Source organism: Paramormyrops kingsleyae, chromosome 21 (assembly GCF_048594095.1).
Source record: "Paramormyrops kingsleyae isolate MSU_618 chromosome 21, PKINGS_0.4, whole genome shotgun sequence".
In the NCBI taxonomy this organism is placed as follows: Eukaryota; Metazoa; Chordata; class Actinopteri; order Osteoglossiformes; family Mormyridae; genus Paramormyrops; species Paramormyrops kingsleyae.
In genome coordinates this window covers 10,660,907-10,682,215 of record NC_132817.1, presented here as the reverse complement: position 1 = coordinate 10,682,215, position 21,309 = coordinate 10,660,907, and the positions used below count along the sequence as shown (strand labels likewise).

General features: G+C 44.3%; 2 protein-coding genes across 4 annotated transcripts in view; one reads left to right on the top strand and one right to left on the bottom strand.

Annotated features, from left to right (window-relative positions):
- The first annotated feature begins 1,706 nt into the window (after window positions 1-1,706).
- Window positions 1,707-7,565, top strand: tada1 (transcriptional adaptor 1). The gene is made up of 8 exons (XM_023818789.2): window positions 1,707-1,962; window positions 2,331-2,422; window positions 4,051-4,116; window positions 4,221-4,318; window positions 4,559-4,774; window positions 5,780-5,931; window positions 6,098-6,254; window positions 6,786-7,565. The coding sequence occupies exons 1-8, from the start codon at window positions 1,889-1,891 to the stop codon at window positions 6,936-6,938; spliced, it is 1,008 nt and encodes a 335-aa protein (XP_023674557.1). The 5' UTR covers window positions 1,707-1,888; the 3' UTR covers window positions 6,939-7,565.
- Window positions 7,566-15,738: 8,173 nt separating this feature from the next.
- The window catches only part of LOC111847555 (calsyntenin-2-like), a 102,363-nt gene continuing 96,792 nt past the window's right edge, over window positions 15,739-21,309 (bottom strand). For all 3 annotated transcript variants that reach the window (XM_023818831.2, XM_023818832.2, XM_023818829.2), the window contains 3 exons: window positions 18,858-18,981; window positions 18,583-18,770; window positions 15,739-17,863 (listed from right to left, as the gene is read on the bottom strand). In XM_023818831.2, the coding sequence (XP_023674599.1) occupies window positions 17,669-17,863; window positions 18,583-18,770; window positions 18,858-18,981 (507 nt within the window). In that variant the 3' untranslated portion in view covers window positions 15,739-17,668. The remainder of the gene's footprint in view (window positions 17,864-18,582; window positions 18,771-18,857; window positions 18,982-21,309) is intronic.

The following is a 21,309-nucleotide window of genomic DNA, read 5'->3' as shown; positions in this document are numbered from 1 at the left end:
AAGTTAATTAGAAAACGAACTGGAAAAAAATAACAATGGTAATGCCACTGAAGGCTATGCCTCTACTGGTGCTTTACATTTATGAACATTTGTGAACATTATCAAAACGTTAAGTTCTTGTTTATATGTTATGATGTTTAATCCATGGACTGTGGAATGCATCTGAACAGAGAGGAAATAAAGTCATGTCCATTGCTTGGTTTACTTTTGAAGAACATTCAAAAGATATAACATTTTGTTTTAAAAACATGGATATAATTCAGACTTTAATACAGCTTTACATAATTAGCAGATGCTTTTGTCCAAAGCAACATTCAAGTGAGGCAATTGGCACATTGCAAAAATTCATGCTGTCAAGGAGTCGACTAGGCAGAAATGCGGCTAGGCTTAACTTACAATAAATGCCCAGGTACAAGTGTAAGCAATTTTTGGAGCAGGTTCTACCCAACGGCTACACAAATACTTATTAGGTTTTTACTTTGTTAATAGTTATATAAGACTATACAAGTGCCAGTAACTGTAACATAAACACATTCAAAGAACAATCAGGTTAGTAAAGGAATTCATGGAACAGGTGAGTCTTAAGGTGTTTTCCTGCAGGTGAAGATGGAGTCTGATGACTGGACGTGGTTCAGCAGTTAATTCCACCACTGGGGAACCACACAATCTGGAGTGAAACTTCTCACCTGGCAATGGGAGTTTCAAGTGATGTTAGTTTGGTGACTGAAGGGGGCGAGGTGGGACATAGGTCTTGAGGAGCCTTTTGATGGAGATGGGCGTGTGTCCATTAGTGCACTTGTAAGCCAGCACCAAGGACTTGAACTCCAATAGGAAGCCAGTGAACAGTGACAAGGAGGGTGTGACATGAGAACGCTTGGGCTGACTGAATATCAGACATGCTGCCGTGTTTTGAATCATCTGCAGTGGTCTGATAGCACAAGCAGTTAGACCTGCCAGTGGTTATTTTGTGGGATAACAAGTGTCTAGACTAGAAACAGCTGTACATTTAGACAGAAAAAGCCTGATCTTCCTGAGGTTTATACAGGGTAAACCTGCAAGATTGGAAGACCCCATGTTAAGTGCTCAGAAAAAGACAGCTGGTCATCTGACATTAGCCCTTACGTTCCTAACAGACCTTGGAGACGTGGATGGAATCTGCAATCTCTGCAATAATGGTGCTGCGATACTGTAGTTACCGGTCCCAGGGTTTAATCGTTTCGCTTTGTATTATGTAACTACAAATACCTTCCTATAATACTGCGGGCAGGTGGTTCAATGCCGCCACCTTGTGGCGATAAGTCAATATTCTCACTACTGTTATCGGAAAAGGAAATTTGTTGTACTTTAATGTGTAATTATATGGTCTTTTACGGGACCAATAACGTTTAAATATACATAGCGATTTCTCCTATATTTTCAGGTACAATTCGTATCCGCCTCCTTAAGGATCAAATCCTAGAATCGCCCTCGCTGGACTCCTGACACCCGTGTGTTTTATAATTAATAGTGAATTACAGTTTCTGCAGATGAGTCTAAGTAATAATTGCTAAGGCTGAGAATGTTTTAGTAAGGATTCACTACTCCTGGATTTAGTTCTTGAAAAGGAATACAACGAAATACAAATTAACGTCAATGAATCAAGAAATGCGTGTTATTTTTGACAATGATCGATGGCTGTGAGCAGTATTCTGTAGTAGTATTCTGCAGTAGTCTGTCAGTATTCAGCAGCTAGGCGGCGGTATGCACTTCTCGAGTGGTTATGGTACATGTTGCTAGATCCCATGAAGAAGACTGTGTGTTAATCCGGCCTCTCCCCCGTCCATCTAATCGATGCATCTTAAATTGAGCTCGATTGTACATGCCTGGGTAAGACGATCATATCGCAGCCATGGCTACCCATGTTAGCGAGCTGGAAGTTGCAAAGAAGAATTTGACCGATGCTATAGGTGATAACGTGAAGCAGTAAGTAAAGAAAGGAAACTACAAAATCCTTCCTAAGCGCCTTACGCACAAGTCACATTTAGGCTTTAAATGCAAGTTAAATAACATATATCTGCGTGTCTTGGAAGGCCATAGAGACTTGGGGACTTTTCCATCTTGGTATCTGTGCTGGTATTTGCAGTACTGGCTAAATGTAAAACATGCAAACAGGAGCTATCGCGTTTTGAGCCGTGTGCTCTTTTGGTCGTTTGTAGTATCTTTGTTATTATTACGGTCGCTGGTTCGTTGCTGCCGCTAGCAGAAACTGTATCTCGCCCGTCGTCTAGCGATGAGGTGGGAGCTTTGGGCTGAAATGAATCACTTCCGGGCTCGGTTTGATGTTTTTACAGGTACTGGGCCAACCTCAAATTATGGTTCAAACAGAAGATAAGCAAGGACGAGTTTGATGCTGAGGCTCGCCGGCTTCTGGGTCAAGACAACGGTAAACTGTTTTCATTTGGGGCAGATAAGGGGTGTCATAAACTGGGAAGATAGACTTTCAGTCAGTCCTTTATTTTATGCCGATTTATATGAATGTATGATTTTTTATATATATATATTTTTTTTGTGTCAGCTCATGCCATACGTTGAATCGGCAGTAATTCAACGATAATTTCAGTTTAACTGTACAGCCCAACAATGAAGCCAGAAATCAAGAGCGTGGGTGGGCGAGTCCCATAACAATATCGAGACAAAAATCACACTGCAGGCTCAACTACATATTTCTCTTTATCAGTTTGTAAATGACCAGTGACATTACTAAGACCAAATGAACAAAGAGAAAGAATAATATATTTGTCTCTCAACAGCACGTTTCCTCCGATCTAACCAGGCACACACACACCTGTCAGACAGTTGTTTTATCGTACTGCATTGCTAGCTGTAATCACTGAATGGGTTCTGGCCACCTTGGTAGCTACATTCCAGGGGTCTCATTTATCAAACCCTGTATATGTGTATATGTACACATTGCCCTCTTGATCGGTCAGAACTGTGCTCTAAATTTATGTACATGCACAGGCCTGAGATCCTGTCCAATTACCACCCACAAATAACCTTAAGTGGTCAATGTAAAAAACATATGCAAATCAAGCTGCCCTGGGTGCAAAGTACTGTAAATTAAATAAACCAAGTGGATTTTTAAACAGTTTGAGGTAGAGGCATGAAAAATGTTAAATTAGGTGGCCTAAACATAAGTACCACAATCAAGAAAAAGTGTGTTGGATCACAACACTTTGCTGTTGTAATAAACTCTGTTAGTGCTACAGAATACATTATATCCAAAAGACATGATCGGATCTGAAGAACGAGGGAAAGAAATAATTTGTCGTGCACAGGTCCAGTGTGAAGCATTTGCATACATTAGATGCCAAATTGACAAAGTGCAAATGGTAGACAAGTAACAGTAACCTTCCCTTCTAATCCTCTTGATTCTCATGACTATAGGCTATTTATAGACATCGATCCATGCATGCAATTGTTTGACACTTAATTGACATTCAGTGCAACTGGTAATAATTACAGATATTTCAATTCATAGGAGGTGGCAAGATGTAGTATTTGAAATAGTATATCAATTTCTTCACGGCAAAATACTTTGTCTCTGACTTGTGCCGCTTGGTGATATGAAATGTTGACATTTTGCTGGTCTGCATGCAGTTCCCAGCTTTATAATGGGTGTCACCTTTTCCTGGTTTTACTGAAATGTTTCATAGGCCAGAGTATCCATTAATATACACATTTTCCTGTCAATTTTGTTTGCTAAATCACTGATTTTGCGTGCAGAGTTGCATATGCACATTCTGGGTTTTTTTTTTTGTGTGTATGCAACTTTGATGAATGAGGCCACCGGTTTTTAGGACACATCACAAATGGCTGCTTTTTACTGTAAAATTAATCACATTGGTATCCCGTATTATATAGGTTTAAATTCACAGTCATTATTTTTAGTAGATTTTGGGTTGTCTGGGTGATCTTGAGAGTGATTATGCAAACAAAGCTTCAAAACCTACACATGGCAGTGATAATAGCTCTAATTTTCTTAAAGATGTTTGTCTGTCCCTTTTACAGTGCATGTTCACAATGATTTCCTGCTGGCTATTCTTACCCGCTGCCAGATCATAGTTTCTGCACCAGGTAAAAGAAGTTTTGCATCCAAATATGAAAATGCCCAGACTGTTGAAGCCTGACCCATGTGCGTGTCCTGGCAGTCCTTGTGAACTTCACTTCCCATCCAACAGAGGGCCCCGGTTCTTTACCATGGCAAGGTGGCTCTGCATCTAAGCCTGGCAAACCCAACCGAAAGAAGAAATTCCCATCTGTTAGACAGAAATTCGATGTGAGTTTTGTCCTGAATCCCAGCTTTATTAAATGTGTTTATAAGCGAAACTATAAAAATGAACACAAACATCCAACATGGGTATTGTATTACATGCATAGCGGTAAACTGCTTTTTTTCCCCCAGAAATAGCTTTTAACTTAACATGAGCAAACTATAGAGAGCAAAATATGAGCTCCCTGGACACTGGGGGGGTGGGGGATCTGCCCGTGTGACCCTGCTCTCCATCCATGCCTTCAGCACCGGTTCCAGCCCCAGAACCCCCTGAGCGCGGCTCAGCCCTTCAGCCCACGGGAGCTGACCCCAGGCGAGGATGAGGAGCTGCGTCTAAGTGCCCACACCCTACTGCTGCCCACCCGCGGCCAGCTGGAGGCACGGATGATGGTGACGGCCTTCGAGCTCGGCCTGGACAACGTCACCGAGGATGCAGTGGGCATGCTCGTCTGCGCCGTGGAGGTGTGTAGCTAAGGGGCGGTTTTGTTCTGATTGGCGAAATCAGAGGAAAGGGGCACGAGATCAGCGCATTATGGATCTATGTGTTTGGAAGGTTGTAGGTTCAAATCTCGTGGCTGACAGGGCCGTCATCACCGCTGTTCCTTAAAAATTTTATTTGAATAAATATAGTCCCCTTCCTCTTCTCAGTGGCAGCATGCCTGGCTGAGGAATTCCGGCTGGAATCGTCATACCTTAAACTGAGATGTGGTTGCCAAGGAGACGGGGATGACTTGGCAACTAGTCTGGGCAGTGTACTGGTGTATTAAAATGGGAAGAGTGGGGTGGGCTAAAACTCTAAATGTCATACACAGTTGTGGTTGTTTTGAGTGTATTGTTTTTCTGTCTGGTAACTGTTAGGCGCCATGATGCTTGGCGTGTACTGTTGTGGCTTTGAGTTTGCATATTTCCTCCATAGCATGGGATTCTTCCTGCACTCCTAAAACTTCCAGTTCTGCTTCATTGGTGTCTCTGCGTATTCTGGAGCAGTGTTTCCCGATCCTTTCCTTAGGGACCCATAGATGGTCCACGACTGTCTGGCAGGCAGCCGGGAGGGAGCAAAATCACGGACCGTCTGGTCCCCAGAAAACACTGAGCTGGAGTACAGGACTGTGTGTCCATTGCCTCCTGGGATGGGTTCCAATCTCGCTGTGGTTAGGGGTTATGGAGCATGAATGTGATTCTTATTGGTTCTTTGTTTATCTCTCCACATTGACCATAAGCGCACAGAGTCCCCACAAAGAGAGCAATGAGGTGTGTGTGTGTGTGTGTGTGTGTGTGTGTGTGTGAGTGATCTGAGAGTCAGCAGCATAGTGTGAACATTTAGCGCTGTTCAATTTCTGTCAACTCCAGGAAGAATTTAAAGAAGAAAAAACTTCTGGCTTTTTAAGTATGTAATCTACTTAATAAGGGTTTTTCCAGCAGCGATTTAATAAGATGCCATGGTGGTCACTGCGTCCTGCCTGACAGGTTCACCTGAAAGACGTGCTGACTGCAGTGATCTCGCGGCGCAAAGCCTACCGTCTGCGTGACGGCCACTTCCCCTACGCCTTCGGCAGCGACGTCACCCCTCAGCCCTACCTGAAGAACAGCGTGGCGGCGTACCACAGCGTCACAGAGTGGTGAGGACACCAACCCCTTTGCATTCTTTGTACGCCAGCAGATCTGACTGGGAAAAATACGATTCCCAATCCAGCACCAGTCTGTGTGCTCTGGAATCCTTTATATGAAATGTGCCTTCAGTGCTTGGCTGTGTAGTGACAGCCTGCTTTGGGTGCCCCCCCCCAGCCCCCCGCCTAGTGCCTCCCTCCCTGCAGGCCCGCCCCCCCAGGTGTCCCCTGACGAAGCTGAGCAGCAGGCGGCTCTCCTGCTGGCATGTTCTGGGGGCTCTCTGCCCCCCCCACTGCCGCCAATTAACATGGCTGATCTGCTGGAGGCCCTGCAGGTAATACTGCTTTTTAATAAACAAATTACAGGCCACATTCTGTACAAGTTAGTTAGTTATCCTGCTGTGATTGCTACAGGTGTGTTTGTGTGTGTGTGCGTGTGTGTGTGTGTGTATCGTGTGTATGTGCATGTGACTGTGTGTGTGCGTGTGCATGTGACTGTGTGTGTGTATCTGTGTGTGTCTGTGTCTTTGTTTGTGTGATGGACAGGCATCCTCTCCAGAGAATCCCCTGTCTTGTGCCCTGAGCTTCTGATGGATGGATGGATGGTTGGATGGATGATGGTGAATTTAATTTGATTTTATGGTAGTTATTACTTTCCATCACCACTGCTGATGGGGGGAGGGTGGAGGGTGTAAAAAAAGCCAGCACTCTGCCCCCCCCCACAGAGCACACCAGTCTGCATTTGCTGGACATGTGGGTCATAGCAGCTAGTTATGGACACTGAGTCCAGGTAGCATCACAGCTTGGATTTCTCAGAGGTCCATGTTCAGAGAGTGAGGAGATGCTGTCCATTTGCCGTGGCTCAGGTGCATCGCGCCGTGGTGCCGTCCCACTCGGTGTACGCGCTCAGCATGGAGCGCATCCTGGCACAGCTCTGGCACCCCAGCCACGAGGAGCTGGAGCAGGACCAGGTGCACCGACGCCGCCTGGCCAGCCAGGAGGGCCTGCTCATTTACTGACCGCCGCTACCGCCACCACCGCTCAACCCCGAGAACAGCTCAGGTACAGAACCGTACCTTGTCTGACCGCTAGATGGCGATGTTGCGTCGCTGACAGTCTTAAAGCCACAGGAGATGTGGATGACAGGTGCAAGATGGATCTGCTCATTCTCCTGCGTGTTGGAGGAGGATGTGAAGAGGAACGTGGCTGGATAATCCCGGACTACAGGGACCTACACCGTCGGGATTAGCACGATCAGGACGTTGACATTTTGTCGAGGAATTTTTTTACATGTACATATTAAAATGCTTGGTGCAGGATTTGCTCATATTTGTTCATACTTGACTATGTGTGGAGTGCTTTTCTGTTGCCCTCCATCGTTATCACCCTCCTTCGAAAGTGTGAGCTGTAAGACTCCATTGTCTTAGATTTTATTTTTTTATTTTATAAATGCCACAGAAGACATGAGCAGAGGAAAAATGACTGATTCATGTTGCTGTGATGGGTTGTGCCTGATTTAACGTATTTCATTGCACTGCAAAAGGATTAATAAGACAATTTGTGAGTGCACCACAGGAATGTTATACGGGTACTGGGGCAATTGTCAGTCATTCTGGGCTTTTGCAAATAAAAAGTAGTTTGTTTAATTCTTGTGGTGGATCTGTAAATATCTGTTGTAAACTTAGTGCTTACATCACTGTATATTAGTTTTTCAATGTCCTGAAAAGTGAGAAAACATTGCAATTCTGTAACTACAGGAATCACACCTTCGATTTTGCATCCACATGACATTTGATTGAGAGGCTCGCATCTAAGGTGACGTTTAGGTTACGCACACTTGACATTGACGAAGGAGTTGTTACTGAACACTAGTCAAATAGGACTTCAGGCACTTCAACAACGTTCCACACAAGCCAACATCAAATTCAGGTCTACATAGCAATATAGAATCGGTCAAACATGTAACTATTTTCCCCTGAATTTTGAACAAAAACATTATTTTGGAGAGTGGCCTGTAATTGTCGAGTTCCTGTGGATACAAGCCTGGTTTCATCAGTAATGGTCTGATATCTGTTACTTTAAATTGGCCAGGCACATCGGCTGAGGACAGGGATGTATTCATTAACGCAGTTATAGGTCTTGCCAGAACTCCCAGAGATTCTTCAGAAGTTGCGTGGGGATTGAGTGGTCGGTTTGCTTGTAGTTATTAGTGTTTTTAACTCTTGATCCTCAAGTTATTCAAAGACATGAAGTAGGTACTGGCATGTAAACGCGTCGGATTCCCCTTTCCTTTTCTCTATCCAGAAACGGTTTTTTTTTCCGTAAAAATAAGGGACATTTCTTGTCATTTTTGCGCCAACCTTTGCCTTGTTTTCAAAAACCATACTGAAGCTAGAAGTTGTCATCACAACAGCAATGTATTCCCCATAACGCCCCCCCCATCTAATCCCTACTCCTCCCACCCCCCAACCTCATTCTCTAGGCCCCCTACACTAGTCTTGGACGATGTCTAATTTTTCATACTGTGGTATATGGCAGCGTTTCTCAAACTATGGGCGGCGGACTGGTGCCGGTCCGTGAGAGGGTTCCTGCCGGTCCGCAGAGTCTCGCTTCTGCACCAATTCAGCCAGATCAGGTCTGATCTCAGCGCTGCTGTCACTGCGTGCCCCTCCCCGCCCCCCCGAACTCACGTCCCGCCCCTTGTTTCAGCATTCTAGAATGTTCAGCGTTCCCGCCCTTCGTCTCACTCACTCCAAACTTTTCATAGACACATACGCGTTACGAGAGCTGTCAATACATCATGGCGTGTTCAAAGCAAGCGAGTCTGGATTCTTTCTTTCGGAAGCGTCCATCAAATGACGCCGACTTACAGGATGAACCAGAGGCAAAAAAGCGTCGCCCATTTACTCGAAATTACGACATTTCATACATTAAATTCGGTTTTATTTCTAGCGACAGTTCCCCCCCGAAACCAATCTGTGTCGTCTGCCGAGCTATACTAAGTAACGAGGCTATGAAACCATCGAAATTACGCCGGCATTTGGAAACAAAACGTGCACATCTAAGATAAATCAGAAAACACGATAAAAATACACATATTAATAATAATGATGATAATAATAACAACAACAACAGCCTAATTACTATATATCTGTATATTTACTTGGCAATAATATATTTATTTGGCAGCAATCTCAAATTTAGCCAAAGCCCTCCTGTTAGGCCATGTTTAGTATTGTTCTTACATAGGCATAAGCCCTAATAATACTAATAGTAATACCACAGTAGTGGTAGTGGTGTAATAATAATAACAATAATAATAATAGTAATACTATCTATCTATAGTAATAATATCTATCTATCTATCTATACGGATACGCATCCGCGCGGGGGGGTTGGGGGGGGGGGGGGGTTGGGGACGGTCGTTTATGCAGGGCCCTGCAGCCCCAAAGCCTGACATCACTGGTCCCCAGGACAAATAAGTTTGAGAAACGCGGGTATATGGTGCAGTATTTTCAAAAGCAACACTATTCCGGTATTTTGGTGTGTGGGTGTCCCCATGATAAATTTTGCCTGGGGGGAGGTTCGGTCACAATAAATCTGGCCTATCGAAAATATTTCTGTAATACCACCCCAACCTACCCTATACACCACACACACAAAATTTACCAAAAGCTCAATATTATGCGACTTGTCTTAATGTAGTCAAGTCCACCAGATGTACACCTGCGCCTGTTCTTTTGTGTGCCACCACTGACTGGCGCCAGGCCCGAGTGAAACAAATTTGGGGGGGGGGTTTGGCTATGATAAATTTAAATGAATGAAAATACTGCATATAATGCAATTATTGCCATATACTAAATCTTTATTAAAAGTCCATCTTTGTGACACGATAAAAACTCTCCACGATAAATTTCATCGACCGACTATCAAACTGCTACCATTAAAATTTGCTTAGCGGGGGGGATGGGTGCTGGTCACAAAAAAAAATTAATGAACTTTGTTTAAAGATACACTACATTGCCAAAAGTATTGGGACACCTGCCTTTACACACATGAACTTTAACGACATCCCATTCTTAATACATAGGCTTTAATATGGAACTCTTCTGGGAAGGCTGTCCACAAGGTTTAGGATTGTGTTTATGGAGAGCATTTGTGAGGTCAGGCACTGATGTTGGACGAGAAGGCCTGGCTCACAGTCTCTGCTCTAATTCATCCCAAAGGTGTTCTATTGGGTTGAGGTCATGGCTCTGTGCAGGCCAGTCAAGTTCCTCCACACCAGACTTGCTCATCCATGTCCTTATGGACCTTGCCTTGTGCACTGGTGTGCAGTCATGTTAGAACAGAAAGGGCCATCCCCAATGCTGCAGCATTAAGAGTTCCTTTCACTGGAATTAAAGGGCCAAGCTCAACCCCTGAAAAACAACACCACACCATAATCCCCCCTCCACCAAACTTTACACTTGGCACAATGCAGTCAGGCAAGTACTGTTCTCCTGGAAATCGCCAAACCCAGACTTGACCATCGGATTGCCAGACAGAGAAGCGTGATTCGTCACTCCAGAGAACACGTCTCCACTGCTCTATAATCCAGTGGAGGTGTGCTTTACACCACTGCATCCGACGCTTTGCATTGCACTTGGTGATGTAAGGCTTGAATGCAGCTGCTCAGCCACAGAAACCCATTCCATGAAGTTCTCTACACACTGTTCATCAGCTAATCTGAAGGCCACATGAAGTTTGGAGGTCTGTAGCTATTGACTCTGCAGACAGTTGGCCGCTCTGTGATTTTACATGGCCTACCACTTTGAGGAATATTTAGTAGCAAGGAAATTTCATGAATGGACTTATTTCACAGGTGGCATCCTATCACGATACCACGCTTGAATTCACTGAGCTCCTGAGAGCGACCCATTCTTTCACAAATGTTTGTAGATGCAGTCTGCATGCCTAGGTGGTTGATTTGGCTATGGAAGTGATTGGAACACCTGAATTCGATTATGTGGAGGGGTGTCCCAGTACTTTTGGCAATATATTGTATCTCTGTGTGTAGTCTTGGACTTTGTTTACTGTGACTGTTTTCTTCAGCATTCAATATGTTGACTACAAGGTCTGAATGTTAGCTTACAGTCTATCATATCCCAGACCTTGACGTGCACTGTTTTTATGAGATAGTCAACAGTATTCACTTCACGTGGGGGTCCTAGTGTTTTGACTCCTTGTTGTATTCAGGAATACCTTGATTAGTAGATCTGTAAATCTGTTAAAGACTTAGTGTGAGGTGTGTCACAGCAATGGATTTAGTGAAGAAGCTAATATGATCATACACCGAAAGCCAGTTTCACATCAGTTAGAGGTAAGTGTGCTGTTGCTTATTGCTGTGCTCCAGATGCATGCTGATGTGCAGAGCAAGCTCTATGCAGGTCCCTGACCCAGCTAGAGGGGCTGCTGTCCAGGGAGTGCATAGCTCACTGTCTGGACAATGCCAGCAAGCTGAACGCGAGTGACGGGCTGGTGAAGATGGGCGGAAACTCGATTCTTATCGATCCCACATTGATCCAAGCAGAGGGGGCACTGGAAAAGCTGACTCTGCCGCTCGTTGGGGTGACAGTGATGAAAGTGTGGATGGGGAGCAGAACCAGTCTGCAGGAGCAGGGCTGCACCTCCCCCACGTCAGCTTTCCAAGCTTCCCTCCCTGGAGACTCAGACCCCCCACCATGTCCCGACCCCCCACCATGTACGAAACTTAAAGCACCCTGCCCCATGAAAGATTAAATATGATTGATGGGAGAGATTTGGTCCCAGACTAGATTGATTTTCTATAACCATTTATTCTTAGGGTGTTAGGGTGATCCTGGGACCTATTCTAGGAGACCTCTGGCACAAAGATAGGGCATATCTGCAGGGGATACCATTCCGTGGAAAGGAACATCATTACACACACTTTGGTCAATATAGACACCAGCTCAGCTACTCGTGTGTCTGCGGGGGGAAACCAGAGCGCCCCTAGGAGAACATGCAATCTCCACGGACACCGGGCCGGGTGCGAGAATCGAACTCGCCACCACCGAGCTATTGGACTGCAGTGCCGGTCCCTGAAGCTCCATGACACAGTGTGCAGATCCCGGCATGCGCATGAGTGCTGTGTAAGTACCCATTTGCCGTATATATCATTATACGTGGCAATTTATTGTCATAACGGCAGAAATATTAACTTTTATATGGCTAATGCATACTGCTATCGCTGTATAAAGGTTAAAATACACAATAATTTCTTGTCCTTGCACAAATAAGGGGGGGGGGGGTGGCGGGGGGTGTCTGCTTTCACTGAAGGAGGCTCGATAGGCAGAGGTGCAGGGTCTGACACACACACTGCCCTGGGGTGTCTGCTTTCACCAAAATAGCCTGAAGATGTGGTCTCTAGGCTTCTGTGCATCACACTCATCATAGTATTGACCCTTGAAGGATGTCCTTAGGATATCTGTCATGTTCCTCTGTGATCCCTCGCACAAAAGGGTCAAAAGGACTTAAACCACTTTCAAGAGCAAAAAATAATCTGTTATAGTCCTGAGGTAATGCATATCATTTACAGCTAGTGAGCTGTGAACTGAGACAAACTCTGTCCACATGCAATATTTAATTTATGCTAAACTATATATGTCATGGTTCGTGAACAAGAGGAAAGGGACCCGAGGGTATCAGCTGCGTTAGAGGTACGAACGAGCAGGAAATGGAGAGCTGACAGAGCGGTGGAGTTGGCAGGGTCATCCCAAGGCGGAAGGCTGAGGTGGGGGCTGAGGCAGCAGGGTGAGGCGGCCCAGAGGTTAGCAGATGGGGATGGGGAGCGTACACAGGCACAGCGCATCGCCTGGGAAAACAAGGCCCCAGCAAAAGAAAGATTCCATCTTCTTCAGGAAGAAGAACCAGCAATGCATGGGAGCATGGACACGCATGGACAAGGTGGGGAAGCGCAGGACAACCTGGGATTACATCTGGCCAGCAGATCCCCGTCGCATTCAGCTCCTTATGAGAAATGTCCACCATGCCCTGCAGACCTTCACAGCAGGGGAACGAGCAAAACAACTGCCTGCTCCTGTTCTTCTGGGAGCAAGTCACTGGAACATCTGCTTAGCAACTGTCTGAAGGCCCCTGGACAGCACTGGTGGCGCTGGCACCATGACCAGGAGCTTAAGGCAGTATCTAACAGCATAACCACTCCGATTGACACCAACAGAAACCAGCACCAAAGCTGGAGAGAAACCCCACTCTATGGATGGTCACCTCTCCATAGCCACCGACTGAGAGCTGAGCGCAGAACTGGGTCAGTGGCTGAGATTGAGAAGAACACATGACAGAGGAACACGAGAAAGAGTTAAGTACCAGGAACTTGTGGGGGAGTGTACTGGCTGGCGGGCTCACTGTGAACCGGTGGGCTTTGCAGGGCAGTTACTCTGTGTGGGGGCTCTGGGGGGGGGGGGCTTAAAGTCTACAATAGAAGCTGTGTAGAATGTTAGTAGGTGACTATGGATCAAGAGGGCCTATCTGTGGGCGGCTGCTGGGATGCCAGTCGGGCCTAAGGGTGCATGATGCTGAAAGAGCCAAAAGAACCCAGGACCATGGCTGAAGATGCCCCAGGAAGGTGTATCTTACGACTCTGCAGTAAATGTATCCCACTTTAGAGAAAATGATCTCACTACATACATATAAATATTCCCCAGTATATAGTGACCGCACTGCAGCACCGTGCTTAGTGCCGTGGCCTCACACCTCTGCAGACCAGCGTTTGGTTCCCTCTCCCTGCTCCATGTTTGTGCAGTTTTCAGCCCTTTGCTGGCGCTGTGTGGCTCGGTGTGGTGAAGCTTCTGTGCCTTTTCTCGGAAGGTCACCGGTTCAAGCCCTGCCTTCAGCGGAATAGTCGTATCTTCACTGGGCCCTTGAATAAGGCCTTTAACCCCCCCCCAAAATGCTCCAGGATCACCAGATAAATGAGCTACCCCTGCACTCTGACCCCAAGCTTCGCTCTCAGCTGTGTGTGTCTCACAGGAGAGTGAGATGGTATGCGTGAAAAAGAAGCACTCCAATATGCCGCTACTCATACTTCATCAAATAAAGCAGAACTTCATCTTCAATAAATGCAAATTATCACACCACATATAAAAACTGAAGCTCAACTGTCTATGGTACTTCATGTCCAAAGATGGTTTATTTTGTTATGTCTTGTGTGAGACCCATGCCCACTGGCATTCAGACATCAATTTAACAGTCCTTTTAAAACGACACTGTAAATGTTTACATTCAGCTACACTTTATCTGTATTAATTGCACTTGTGATTCCATTTACTGCACCTTGTACTTCACCTATTTATGGTATCACATGTTCACACAGGGTTTGTGGTGTTATTATGTTATGTCCTGTGTGTACACTACACTCTAGTTACACCTCAGTTTACAATTTAATTATTTGTTATGTGTGAATGCACCATTTGGGACTGCTGCAAATGTCGCTGTACAATGACAATGATGAAATCTAATCTAATCTAATAAAAACTTATATACATAAAAAATACCCCACTATATATGTAAATATATCATACTATATATAAAATATCCAACTTTATTTGGTACTCTGCAATAGGTATTCAAAGAAAATGATGTGTCAATGATCTTCATATTGGTGTAAAACTCTATTGTGTCTGTCAAAGCATGTCAGCTTTGCCGTTTCAAAACCTCCTCTAATGTTACCATAGTATTTGCAGCAACCATCCGATACACCCTTATATCTTTGACTCGATCGCTACCCCACCTTGTTTAGCTAATCAATACCTCATTGAGTTATTTAACTAATTCAGGTAATTAAGTAATGGAGCTGGTGGTGTAATTCAACGAATACATGAAATTGCTGGGCTGCCTCTGAGGAGAGAATAGTGTTCTTCTAGTCATCCAGCAGGATGTCAGTAACTTAGAATTCAATATTTGAGAACAATAAGTGACAGCAGGCAGCTGCATAATGAATAGCATGTTTAGGGTATAAATGCATATGGCTGCCACTGGCCATCACTGCAGCCTCACGCCTGCTGGGTTTGCTGCTTAAATCCTGCCTCAAGTCCAGCACACAAAAATGCACCAGAAGCGCCGCAGGGGATTATATTCATTGGCACAGAAAATCAAGAATAAAATAGTACATGGGATCAGAATTTCCTCACCACTAAGCTGCAAAAATAGAAAAAAATAATAGTTTAAAGTACTTTAAAATAAGCTGAATAAATAAGGATATCATCAGTGAAATCTGAGGGTAATTACTGGTTAGGTCATAGGTCACGGGGGCGGCCAGGGTGAAGACAACCATGTGATTCCCTGTAGAACCTCCATGGTACCAACGGACAGGAGATGGAGAGCTGAGGAGATGAGGCAGATGGCAGTGTCCAAAACAACCACCTTTTGCTTTCGTTCCTCTCATCTGTTTCATTAAACCCATTTCCCCTCCAGTACCCAAATAAAATCCACGTTCCATGTCACACCGTTCTGTTCTCCGCCCAACCTTCTAAATTCTGATGATTAGAACTGCAAAAGTTTGCTATCGTTCTAACAGATTTGCCACAGTAGGTTTCCCTTGACAGGAAGGTTTTCTGCACTGATCTGAGCACAGTTTACTGAGTCAGACCTGAGTTTAAGTGACAGTTCAAACTCGATAACATGAAACAGTTAATTAGTATCTGCTGAATCGTAACCACTGGTGATACATCAAAGCTCACCACAGCAGAGGTAAGTTAAAATACATACAGAATATGGAAAAAAAACAGCTACATTCACACAGTGTGAGATTATGAAACAGGTTTTTATTGGCAAAGGTACAGAAAGTGCTGTAGTGATTACAGATAAGACATTAAATTAAAATAATACCAAAAAGTATAGAAAAAAATTAAAGAACCATTGTATACATACAGGTCTAATAATTTAAATGGCTTTTAAATATTCTCTAACTGACATGAGGTAATCAATGGAAATGAAGAAAACAACCAGATGGAACGGCAGGATTGTGGACACGAGACGACAGCGACACCAGCGAAGACGTGGTCAGGCTAGGGAAACCTGATCCACCGCATGAATTAAAGATAATGCAGGTGAGTAAGTGTACAGTGACTGGAAGGATGCAAACAGACCATTACACTGTCATCACACCAGGATACCTGCTGTATAATCTGCAGGATAAGCATCATAGAGGACAATGGCAAATGGAGCCTAATTTTAACATTGTACATGGTCATTTAGCGCCATCGCTAACCTGTGGGATTTCCCTGTTTGCTGGCATTCAGACTCTGTTAACTGGGGATGGACCAGGGAACCTGCATCCTAAGTGGTTTTACTTTCTACAATATACCTGCTTATCATTGGCTGGTTATTAGCTGGCTTGAATGTTTTTTTTATCAATTTCCATAATCCTTTTGAGACCCTGCACTTAAAAACGTTTTTTTTTTTCTAGTTACAAGACAGTTTTATTGTTGAAAAAGACTGCAGACCCATTGACTGGAGTGGACTTTTTAATTTAACACAAAGGAAATACATTGGCCAGTAAATTAGCTTTTTTGGGTTCAATTTTAGGATTTTGGGAAGCTTAGGATTCTGTTTTAACAATGACATTTAGTCCTCAAAGCCCAAAGAACAATGGAAATGTATTCTAAAGGCCTCTGTTAGAGAAAAAGAGCTGTCCTTTGAAACAGATCAATGACCAATAATGACACAGGTAGAGGCAGGTATGATGCTTCTTTGACCAGTTTGACCTTGATGTTCACATATTGTCCTCAGACCATATAGGTAAACCAAAAAAGAGCCCAACCTAACATCTGAACAGCATTGGTTTTGTGTTAGGGAACATCAATCAAGCTGAATTTTCGCTCCAAAGATAGACAGTAAATTTTATAGTTTTTAGTAAGAACAAGTGACTAACTCACACTTTCCACTAGTAAAGTAATGTTTAAAAAATACAAGTTAGCAAAATGCAATAGATGTCAAATATATTAATGTCACTTGGGGGAAAGGGATTGAAGTTCGGGAGTCTGATATATTAAGGAAAGGATTTAGAGTTTTTTCAACTATGTAACTTGTAAATTGCAAAGGATTCAACATATATGAAAAAAACTAGTGACAAACATTTTGCTTACTATACACAAGCATCTTGGTATAGAAACCTGTCACTATAGGTGCACATTTGGGTCAGGATTGAAGGGGACATGCCTTTGTCTCCAGTATCGAGAAATCATTAATTAATATCCACATGATTCCGGTGTCCGCATGTATGCATGTATGAACACTTACTTCTTGCATAAATATATGTTTGTCTGGGTCGAAATCTCAAATTCAAGATTTACAAAAAAGTCTGGTGAAGCAGAAGATCAGCTATGGTTAGTATGGGGATATGAGGTGGATTTGTGTTATGAACTTTCAGTGGGTGTGTCAGAGTATGTGTGTGTATGTGTTTGGGCCAATCAAAATCAGTCAAGGAGCTAAAATGAGCTAATAACAATAACAGGGCAAAACAAGGACAGGCCGTGACTTCTACAAGTGCTGAGGGGCTTGCTGGCTGTTGTTGGTTCAGGCAAATTGTGGTGTAGTACCCCATTGACAGCAACAGAGGGAGACATTTTGTTAAAAATATGAGCACAAACAGGCACAAGCTTGGGTTACGCATCATGAATTGGCTCGGCTTTTGTGTGGGTAAATGTGAGTGTGTCTGGGTGTGTGCCCGTATTTAATACGTACAGTTGTTCCATTCTACATGACCATTGCTCTTGCCTTCCCGAGGGGACCGGGCTACTCCCTGCTCCTCGTCATCGCTGTCCTCGCTCTCTGTGCTGGTGACGTCCTCCTCCATGTCTTCGCCGTCCTCTTCCTCTTCATCCTGCTCCCCCTCCTCTTCAGCAGCACCTCGCTGCTCTTGGACACTCTGGAGTGAAGGAACGTGTTTGATGGACCAAGCATCCCACATGGGAAGGTGACTGTCCTCGGCCCTAATTTCCCACTCGGTGCTACACCCCCCCCCCCCCCCCCCCCTCCATCCTCATTTGCAATTTCCAGCTTCCTTTACTGGAAAGATTTAAAGGATGATTTCAAATTAAACGCTGACTGTCTCAAATTTCAAAACAACAGGTGCAACCGCAGCATAAAACAACAAAACAGGAATTTCTAACAATGATGGCATATGTTTTATGTGGAAGGCTGACGAGCATCTTATATTTACACACAGACACACACAGACACACACACGCACACACACATGCACGCACGCACGCATACACACACACACAGATCAAATATCTTTGTCTTTGTGGGGACTCTCTATTCATTTCTATGGACATAACTCTAATCACAATTATGATGCCCTTAATCCCCACCCAGCCCTAACCTTGGCCATAAGTAATCAAACAAAATTTGGCAGGTTTTTGATTGCAGTCATAGATTTTAATAAAATTGAGTTTCTGCTTTATGGACTTATAATTTTTTCAGATTATGACTATGTTGTAAAAATGGTGACTGTCAAGGTCTGGGATATATGAGACAGTAAGCTACCATCAGGTACTAGTAGTCAATATGTTCTACAGTCAATATGCTGTAGAAATGAACTGGAAAGACAAGTGGCACACTGTTCACAAGCATCCGTCGTACCTCCATGGGGTTCACGGTTATGGTGAGCGCAGAGTCGTCCCAGTCTGTCCACCCTCTCTTTCCTCGGCCCTCCTCATTCACTGAGCCGTCCTGTTGAGCGGCATGAATCCGGTACACGCCCAGAACCACAATGACCACCAGGGCGGCGATGCACATCACAATCACTACTGTGGCTGCTGGGGGAGGTCCTGCGCAGGTACAGAGAGGCAGCGAGATTAATCGGGAAATCCAATATGGCATCATACATTCAGACCACATTGTTGCAAAGACCGTACCTGTGCTGTGGGCCATGTTGGGACCATGGACCATGACTGGGTGCTGGACAGCACGCAGGTACTGCGCCTGGGCTGCCATGTGACCGATATGCTGCTGATATCCCGCGCCGTGGAGCACATCCACCTGCAGAACATGAGCACCCATCAGTCACCTGGCACTTCCTATGTAACCCAAAGGACTTCCTGTGTTTGGGAAGAGCCAAGGAGCAGTAGATACAGGGCTGCTTTCCAGTTACAGTAGTGTGCTGGAAAGAGGAAGATGGAAGGATGGATGGATGGATGGATGGAGAGAGTTGGGGAGAGCTTTCTGTGTGCTCATTTATCTATATGAGGAAGTAGGATTTGTATGTGATATCAGTAGACAAACAATGTAATTAACAGCCAATAAGCCTATTGTCAGTTACATGCCTTGTGTTTCCTGCTCGGTCCCTAATATTTGTAATTTTAATGAGTCTTCCTAAGCTTGGGCAGGGCATCATTTTAATACTGATTTCGTAATTGTTCTTCGAGACATAATTATTTCAGATGCAGCTGTAACATTTCAGCACAATCGCTCACAATTCGCCAAAGGCTGCCATGGCCTCATTGGGCAAATTTTACATGATCACAGGGGGCCTGCAACCCCAGGATGCTCAGGGCACAAGACTGGGGGGATTCCAGTCCATTGCAGGGTTCACACACACTCAGTTGTATGCCATGGGCAATTACGGAATGCCAGCGTATAACCGCAAGGAAGCCCGTTCAACACAGTAAGAACACGCAAACTGCACACACACTCAGTTGTATGCCATGGGCAATTATGGAATGCCAGCGTATAACCGCAAGGAAGCCCATTCAACACAGTAAGAACACGCAAACTGCACACACACAGACCAGGTGAGATTTCACCCCTTAACTCCCAGGTATGCTGCTCTGCTTTTGGTGCTAAGAAATGCCTGATATCTTTACATTTTGAGTCCTAGACAGAATTTATAAAAAATACTCCTAATGTGTTCATAATGTTAACAGCATCCAATGAGCCCACTCTCAGCATAATGCTGTAACGCCTTTGAACAAAAGATAATTCATATTCTGGCCTATAAGGGATTAGTTGAAACTATCCAAGCTTAAGAAAGTTATTAGCAAGTTTAATGAGCTCCAGTTTCAACTTATGATACTACAGGAAACCCATTACACTACGAGCAACTGGGAGACACCGATTTGCTTAACGCCATGTCTTGGGAGGAGAACGGAGAACCTGGAGGAGGTCTGGGGTGGGATTCGAACCTCCAGCCTGCAGGTCTGAGGCAACAGCTCAACAAGAACACAGCAGATCCTCTTAAACACATCAAACAAACTAAAACAGAACTATTTCAGCTCTGAGCCTAATATAACTGTTTCCAGCCGAAAACAATAAAATTCAGTATAAAGTTTTATTAGCGTGAGTGCAAAAATCTGGCTGTTTTTTGCCCCAGTGGATAAATTAATGGGCCCTTAAGAAATTAATTGGATTTTATAACCTACTATAAAAATGTACATGCAGCTAAATCTGGAAACTCAGTGGTAGTATTTAGATGTAACTTCTATAGATTCAAAGCCAGAATTGGACACAATGTTGGAAATCTGGCAGTTCCTGGGGGTGGGGTTGATTCCCCAAAAGACATGTGAAAAATGTTCTACGATAAGCTTCTGGGAACTGCTTTTAGCAGCATGCTTAAGGAGTCCTTTGTCCTCTCCATGCTGAGAAATAATAAGCCACCAGCATTACCTAGAGACTCATCTCATTTTAAAGCCAGATGCAGGGATGATCAATGAGGCTCTGGAGTGACAGTGTGGATGCTCCTCACTTTAACCCCTCCCTGATGTAAGAAACGGAAGATGCGACCTAATCGATAGCATCGCGTTGCAGCTTCCAGGGACAGGGTTTGATCTGTGCCCCCCGTACAGTACCAGTCAAAAGTTTGGACACACTAAGCCATCTAAAAAGGGAGTAACAGTGTCATCACATCACATAATAATTAATAATAATTGATACTTTATTGATCCCCGTGGGGAAATTGTTTTTACGCCTCCCTCAACTTGCTCTTTGTAGAGCAAACATGTGGCATCACTCTTCTTGAATTGGCAATTTAATTGTCTTAGTCCAAATCCACAGAGATGCCCCCCCCCCCCCAAATTAATTTCTTTTTGTTTAATATGTTTTGGGTCAGTGCGTAATTGCATACACTATATTGCCATAAGCATTAGGACACCTGCCTTTACACACACATGAACTTTAATGACACCCCATTCTTAATACATAGGCGTTAATATGGAGTTGGTCCACCCTTTGCAGCTATACTACGTTGGAAGCATGAAATTGTCCAAAATGGCTTAGAATGCTGCAGCATTAAGAGTTCCTTTCACTGGAACTAAGAGGCCAAGCTCAACCCTTGAAAAACAATCCCACACCATAATCCCCCCTCCACCAAAC